The sequence below is a fragment of the Salvelinus sp. IW2-2015 genome, unplaced genomic scaffold, assembly GCF_002910315.2.
Source record: "Salvelinus sp. IW2-2015 unplaced genomic scaffold, ASM291031v2 Un_scaffold762, whole genome shotgun sequence".
NCBI classification, from domain to species: Eukaryota; Metazoa; Chordata; class Actinopteri; order Salmoniformes; family Salmonidae; genus Salvelinus; species Salvelinus sp. IW2-2015.
The window spans coordinates 305711-312875 of NW_019942606.1; the positions used below are offsets into that span (position 1 = coordinate 305711).

General features: G+C 46.4%; 1 protein-coding gene and 1 long non-coding RNA gene across 6 annotated transcripts in view; one reads left to right on the plus strand and one right to left on the minus strand.

The window, feature by feature from the left end:
• Positions 1–1331: 1331 nt before the first annotated feature.
• The window catches only part of stx12 (syntaxin 12), an 11052-nt gene continuing 5218 nt past the window's right edge, over positions 1332–7165 (minus strand). Inside the window, exons 10-11 of one of the 5 annotated variants that reach the window (XM_024136040.2) lie at positions 2806–2888; positions 1332–2159 (exon numbers count right to left, since the gene is read on the minus strand). In XM_024136040.2, the coding sequence (XP_023991808.2) occupies positions 2067–2159; positions 2806–2888 (176 nt within the window). In that variant the 3' untranslated portion in view covers positions 1332–2066. Of the gene's footprint in view, positions 2225–2258; positions 2525–2805; positions 2945–7165 lie in introns of those variants that run through there. The other 4 variants (XM_024136041.2, XM_024136039.2, XM_024136042.2 and 1 more) reach the window with 4 other exon arrangements.
• Positions 4579–6458, plus strand: LOC112068825 (uncharacterized). Its single transcript, XR_011475223.1, has 3 exons — positions 4579–4694; positions 5830–5902; positions 6318–6458. It is a non-coding gene; the product is annotated as an uncharacterized lncRNA (long non-coding RNA).

Below are 7165 nucleotides of genomic sequence, written 5' to 3' on the forward strand. Positions count from 1 at the left end.
TACCACTATAACCTCCCTGTTCCTCACCACTATAAAGTCCCAGTTCCTCACCCCTATAAAGTCCCTGTTCCTCACCCCTATAAAGTCCCTGTTCCTCCCCACTATATAAGTCCCTGTTCCTCACCACTATAAAGTCCCATGTTCCTCACCACTATAAAGTCCCAGTGTCCTCCCCACTATAAAGTCCCTGTTCCTCACCACTATAACTCCCTGTTCCTCACCCCTATAACGTCCTGTTCCTCACCACTATAAAGCCTGTCTCACCCTAAAAGTCCCTGTTCCTCACCCTTTAAAGTCCCTGTCCCTCCCCCTATAAATCCCTGTTCCTCCCCACTATAAAGGTCCCTGTTCCTCACCACTATAAAGTCCCAGTTCCTCACCACTATAAAGTCCAGCCCCACATAAAGTCCCAGTTCCTCCCCACTATAAAGTCCCTGTTCCTCCCCACTATAAATCCCAGTTCCTCACCACTATAAAGTCCCTGTTCCTCACCCCTATAAAGTCCCTGTTCCTCACCACTATAAAGTCCCTGTTCCTCCCCACTATAAGTCCCTGTTCCTCCCCACTATAAAGTCCCTGTTCCTCACCCTATAAAGTCCCTGTTCCTCCACTATAAAGCCCTGTTCCGCCCCCACTATAAAGTCCCTGTTCCTCCCCACTATAAAGGTCCCGTTCCTCACCACTATAAAGTCCCAGTTCCTCACCACTATAAAGTCCCAGTCTCCCCCTATAAAGCCCTGTTTCCTCACCCTATAAAGTCCCTGTTCCTCACCATAAATTCCTATAAAGTCCCGTTCCTCACACTATAAAGTCCCTGTTCCTCACCACTATAAAGTCCCTGTTCCTCACCACTATAACCTCCCTGTTCCTCACCCCTATAACGTCCCTGTCCTCACCACTATAACCTCCCTGTTCCTCACCCTATAACGTCCCTGTTCTCACCACTATAACGTCCCAGTTTCCTCACCACTATAAAGTCCCAGTTCCTCACCCCTATAAAGTCCCAGTCTCCCCACTATAAAGTCCCTGTTCCTCACCACTATAAAGTCCCAGTCCTCACCACTATAAAGTCCCTGTTCCTCCCCACTATAAAGTCCCAGTTCCTCCACTTAAAGTCCTGCCTCACCACTATAAAGTCCCTGTTCCTCACCACTATAAAGTCCCTGTTCCTCCCCACTATAAAGTCCCAGTTCCTCTAACATGTTCTTAAAGCAGGGAGGAACCAAAAATAATAAAAAGTTGCATTACATAATACTACTTGCAAGGCTTGTTACCCTGACAAAGATTATACCTAGTCCTACATTAAATTAAATAAACATTGCGGAAACTGGTTTGCTCATGCAATGGTGTTACTAAAGTATTTATTACAACCATAGTTTGTTATTATCGTCATGTTTACAGTTGGAAAACAAAGTTGCTATCAGAACTTCATCTCACCTAAGCAATATAAGGACTATGGTGTTCTCTCAACACAGATTAAGGCTATTCCTGGACAACAACAAAACAAGCTGAATGGAGAACCTCAATTGAAAAATGTATTTTAGTCGAGGAAGAGGTTTAATGTGTGTGGGGGAAACCTCTCGTATAACTGAATGGACTGTGACACTACACTGTTACACACCAACAGTGCCAGAATATACAGGTTACAAAAATCATTGACACCCCTACAATAACAATTATTCTGCTTTTGTAAATCAATGAATTTCATGTTAGTGCAGAAATATCACAAACAGATAAGAGTCTCTTTTATTAATCCACGCTCCAATCTTACTTCAATACTCTCCTTCATTTGAATAGAAATACTACTGCGTTGTCTCAGAGAGGAGGTTTAGCTGGAGGCCTTGAGCTCAGGAGGGGGGTTTGATGGGGGGGGGGATGTCAGTTAACAGGTAAGGTTACATCCCAGACCCATCCCTTTGCCCCTGATACACTCCCCTGACCTCTGACCCTGCCAACAGTGAGCTAGCCGGGAATCCCTTCCTCAAACCACTCCAGGGATCCATCCGGGGCTTCAGGTTGAAACAAATAAAGAAGTGACAGAGGAAGCTTGGGTGCGGTCTCTCTTCTCATTGGGTGGCTTGCCAGATGATGATGCCCAGTACGGTCAGTACTATGGACAGGACCACGGCCAAGATGCACATCTTCTTACGGGACTTTTGCTGAGGTGAGAGACAGAGCAGAGGGATGGGTGGGTTGGTGACAGTTGAGCTGCAGAAACAAAAAACTGTTGCTAACAGACTTTATTATACTGCTCAGTTTATACACTTTCAACAGCTCGCAGAGTCCATGATGAACTGAGGCTGTTCTGAGGGCAAAGGGATCAACAGCCAATCGAGCAGTCTGAAAGCTACAGTGAGCCTAAATTGGTCAATCGCTCCATGATTTCATTGAGAATATGCAGAATGTTCAGCTTTCCCCTCGCTCTCACCTGGCTCAGTTCGGCACGAGACAATCCTACTGAATATTAATGGGATCCCTCATTTTAAAATCGGCAGCCATCGCTAGCTAGCAGGGGACGCAGGATCTTGTTTATTAAAAAAAAAAACATTGAACCTTTATTTAACTAGGCAAGTCAGTTATGTTACAAATTCTTATTTACAATGACGGCCTATCCCGGCCAAACCCGGACGACACTGGGACAATTGTGCGCCACCCTACGGGACTCCCAATCAGGGCCGGTGGCGATACAGCCTGGAATCGAACCAGGGTCTGTAGTGACACCTTTAGCACTGAGATGCAGTGCCTTGGACCGCTGCACCACTCGGGAGTAGAGTCTTACTCTGCAACAGTGATAATTCCTCTTACCTGGAAGTAGGCGGCTCTCTGAAGCTGCTCTGTCCCTCGGTCTACGTGGACCTCAGCACTCTCCACGTTGGCCTCTATGCTGTCTGTCATGTAAACACACACAGAGAGGAGGGTCAAACACCCTGGWGGGTCAGCTTTTCTTTAAACACACACAGAGAGAGAGAGGAGGGTCAAACACCCTGGTGGGTCAGCTTTTCTTTAAACACACACAGAGAGGAGGGTCAAACACCCTGGTGGGTCAGCTTTTCTTTAAACACACACAGAGAGACCCAACAGCTCCACCCAACAGCCTCCCATCCCAACAGCCTCCACCCAACAGCCTCCACCCAACAGCCTCCACCCAACAGCCTCCAGCCCAACAGCCTCCCAACAGCCTCCACCCACCCCCAACAGCCTCCACCAACCCGCAACCCTCCACCCAACCCCCAACAGTCTCCACTCTCCCGAAAGACACCGACACAGGCAGCAATGTCTTGCTGGTAAAGCAGGGCCGCTATCTCACCCAGCCACGAGACTCCAATACCCTCATCCGAACATGCAGCTCAACATCCTCGCAGAAATCACACAGAACAGTAGTATTGCTGCTGAGAGTGGGCAAACCAAGATAGGGAGATTTGAGTAATTTAAGATCATTCATGCAAGTCAAGACTTTGTAATCTATGCTAGATGTTCCTAAAGCTACAGTTAGAGATGTAATCTATGCCTGATGTATCCTAAAGCCTACAGTTTAGAGGATGTATGTTTTTGCATTTCCCAGCTGCCACAGATAAGAGCATGTGAATCAGCTGGGGACGGGACAAGACACCAGCGAACTGAGGGACAGTCTGTAAGTATTCTCGTTGTTTGCTTGTACATACACTGACAAATGTATTCATGCGGCCGAACACAGACAACATAGACGCGTGGCTGGTGGTGCTGTGTGTCGTGTTCTGCTACTCCCTGAGAGTCTGCTATCTCCCTACTACTGAGTGGAAGCATCGGCTCGTTCATTCAGCAGCAGATGACAGCACTTACCAACCTGCTGGCAAGGAGACCAAACAAGCACCTGAAAGACCTGGGCTCCGTCTCACCATTTTCAGCACCGTCAGAGCAGGTCAGTGTCTTTTCCAATGAGTTGTGTGTGTGTGTGTACTGACTCCTCAACAATGACATTGGTAACCTTTGTGTTTGAAAGCTCCAGGTTGTAATGTCCCATAGATACTGATCTGAGATCAGCTCTCCTCTCCCCCTCAATCCTAACTTTAAACCATTACGGGGGAAATGTAAAACTGACCCAAGATACAATGTCTAGGGGTAACTTCACCCTACACCGTCCTTGACAGTGACAACTCACTGACGGACAATACGTTTTGAATGACCCATTTCTTCTTTGCTCAACCCACAGAGGCAACAGAAGATCCAGAAGGACCGACTGGATGAATGATTTCTCCGCTGCCCTCAACAACTTCCAGGCCATCCAGCGCCAGGCAGCACAGAAGGAGAAGGAGTCTGTGGCCAGAGCCCGAGCTGTCCCGTCTCTCAGTAAGGCCAATGTCATACCATTGACAAGTTTCCTATTTTCAAATTTCCAAGTGGATATTTTGCTTATGTAATGTCTGGCTCCTCCTGTCAGGCTGAAGATGTGCCTCTGAGGAACAGCTTGTGTCTTTTGATAAGTACGTTCAAGCTTCTCTCTCTCTCAAAGGAAGATGTTTTAATACTCTCTACTTCAGGATATGGTTCCTGTCTCTTAAATATCTCCTTCTCCCAAAATGTGTTTCCTCACTGTCCTTTCTTTTTACAGCCAAGGATGATGGGCTCAGACAACCACACAGACGACAGAGGAGGCCATAACAGAAGAGGACTTGGTGCTTATCAAGGAGAGAGAGACTAACATCAGACAGCTAGAAGTAAAACTCTCTCACACACTCCCTCCATCTCTGTATTCCAAAACATTAAGAACACCCTCCTCATATGGAGTTGCACCTCCTTTGCCCTCAGAACAGCCTCAATTCATCAGGGCATGGACTCTACAAAGGTGTTGAAAGTGTTCCACAGGGATGCTGGCCCATGTTGACTCCAATGCTCCCACAGTTGTCAAGTTGGCTGGATGTCCTTTGTGGGTGGACCATTCTTGATACACAGGGGAAACTGTTGAGTGTGAAAAAACCCAGCAGCGTTGCAGTTCTTGACACAAACCGGTGCGCCCCTGCACCTACTACCATACCCGTTCAAAGGCACTTAAATATTTTGTCTTGCCCATTCACCCTCTGAATGGCACACATACACAATCCATACTCAAGGCTTAAAAATATTCTTTAACCTGTCTCCTCCCCTTCATCTTCACTGATTTTTGAAGTGGATTTAACAAGTAACATCCATAAGGGATCGTAGCTTTCGCCTGGATTCACCTGGTCAGTCTATATCATGGAAATAGCAGGTGTTCCTAATATTTTGTACACTCGGTGTATAGCGCTCTGTCCCTGCGGTCAACGGGCGGGCCTCTACAATGTTCAGCAAGGGGCCGCACCATTGGCCACGCCCCTGCCACATCCACCACCTAAGCTCCATTTTGATCCAGAAAGAATCCTAAAATCAGTATTTAGGGAGCGCCTGGGACCAGACCATGCCTATGTTCATCACGTGGCATAAACAGGAATGCATTATCTTTCTCACTTGAGTTATTTCAGGATTACCGTTCTCATTGAGTTATATTGTTATTTCAGCGTTACCTTTCTCATTGAGAGTTATATGTTATTCAGCGTCACCTTTCTCATTGAGTTTATTGTTATTCGCTCACCTTTCTCATTGAGTTATATTTTATTTCAGCGTTACCTTTTTCATTGAGTTATATTGTTATTTCAGCATTACCTTTCTCATTGAGTTATATTGTTATTTCAGCGTCACCTTTCTCATTGAGTTATATTGTTATTTCAGCGTCACCTTTCTCATTGAGTTATATTGTTATTTCAGCGTTACCTTCTCATTGAGTTATATTGTTATTTTCAGCGTCACCTTTCTCATTGAGTTATATTGTTATTTCAGTCGGACATCTTGGATGTGAACCAGATCTTCAAGGACCTGGCAGTGATGATTCATGATCAGGGAGAGGTGATTGGTGAGTCCCATCACTGTTGTAGACTGGAGTACAGAACCCCAATCGGTTACTTCCTTCATAAAAACCCACCACTCTAAAACATGATTTGAACTCTTTATGATTACATTCCCTCGATGCACATGCTTCCAGGTAGATCGCTGACCCAACACACGTGTGTTTGAAATGAAAAAATGCATCTACACTATACGGTGAATGAGTAGTGTTCTATAAACTTTTGACCGGTAGTGTATGTGTTTTAAAGAAAAGCTGACTCACCATAAGGCAGTGACAAGCTGAGCCAGGGTGTTTGACCCTCTCTCTGTGTGTGGTTTAAGAAAAAGCTGACCCACCAGGGTGTTTGACCCTCTCTCTGTGTGTGTTTAAAGAAAAGCTGACCCACCAGGTGTTTGACCCTCCTCTCTGTGTGTGTTTAAAGAAAAGCTGACCCACCAGGGTGTTTGACCCTCCTCTCTGTGTGTGTGTTTAAAGAAAAGCTGACCCACCAGGGTGTTTGACCCTCTCTCTCTGTGTGTGTTTAAAGAAAAGCTGACCCACCAGGTGTGTTGACCCTCCTCTCTGTGTGTGTTTAAAGAAAAGCTGACCACACCGGTGTTTGACCCTCCTCTCTGTGTGTGTTTAAAGAAAAGCTGACCCACCAGGGTGTTTGACCCTCCTCTCTGTGTGTGTAAAGAAAGCTGACCCACCAGGGTGTTTGACCCTCCTCTCGTGTGTTGTTTAAAGAAAAGCTGACCCACCAGGGTGTTTGACTCCTCTTCTGTGTGTGTTTAAAGAAAGCTGACCCACCAGGGTGTTTGACCCTCCTCTCTGTGTGTGTTTAAGAAAAAGCTGACCCACCAGGGTGTTTGACCCTCCTCTCTGTGTGTGTTTAAAGAAAAGCTGACACCAAGGGTGTTTGACCCTCCTCTCTCTCTCTGTGTGTGTTAAAGAAAAGCTGACCCACCAGGGTGTTTGACCCTCCTCTCTGTGTGTGTTTAAAGAAAAGCTGACCCACCAGGGTGTTTGACCCTCCTTCTCTCTGTGTGTGTTTAAAGAAAAGCTGACCCACCAGGTGTGTGACCTCCTCTCTGTGGTGTGTTAAAGAAAAGCTGACCACCAGGGTGTTTGACCCTCCTCTCTGTGTGTGTTTAAAGAAAAGCTGACCCACCAGGGTGTTTGACCCTCCTCTCTGTGTGTGTTTAAAGAAAAGCTGACCCACCAGGGTGTTTGACCCTCCTCTCTGTGTGTGTTTAAAGAAAAGCTGACCCACCAGGGTGTTTGACCCTC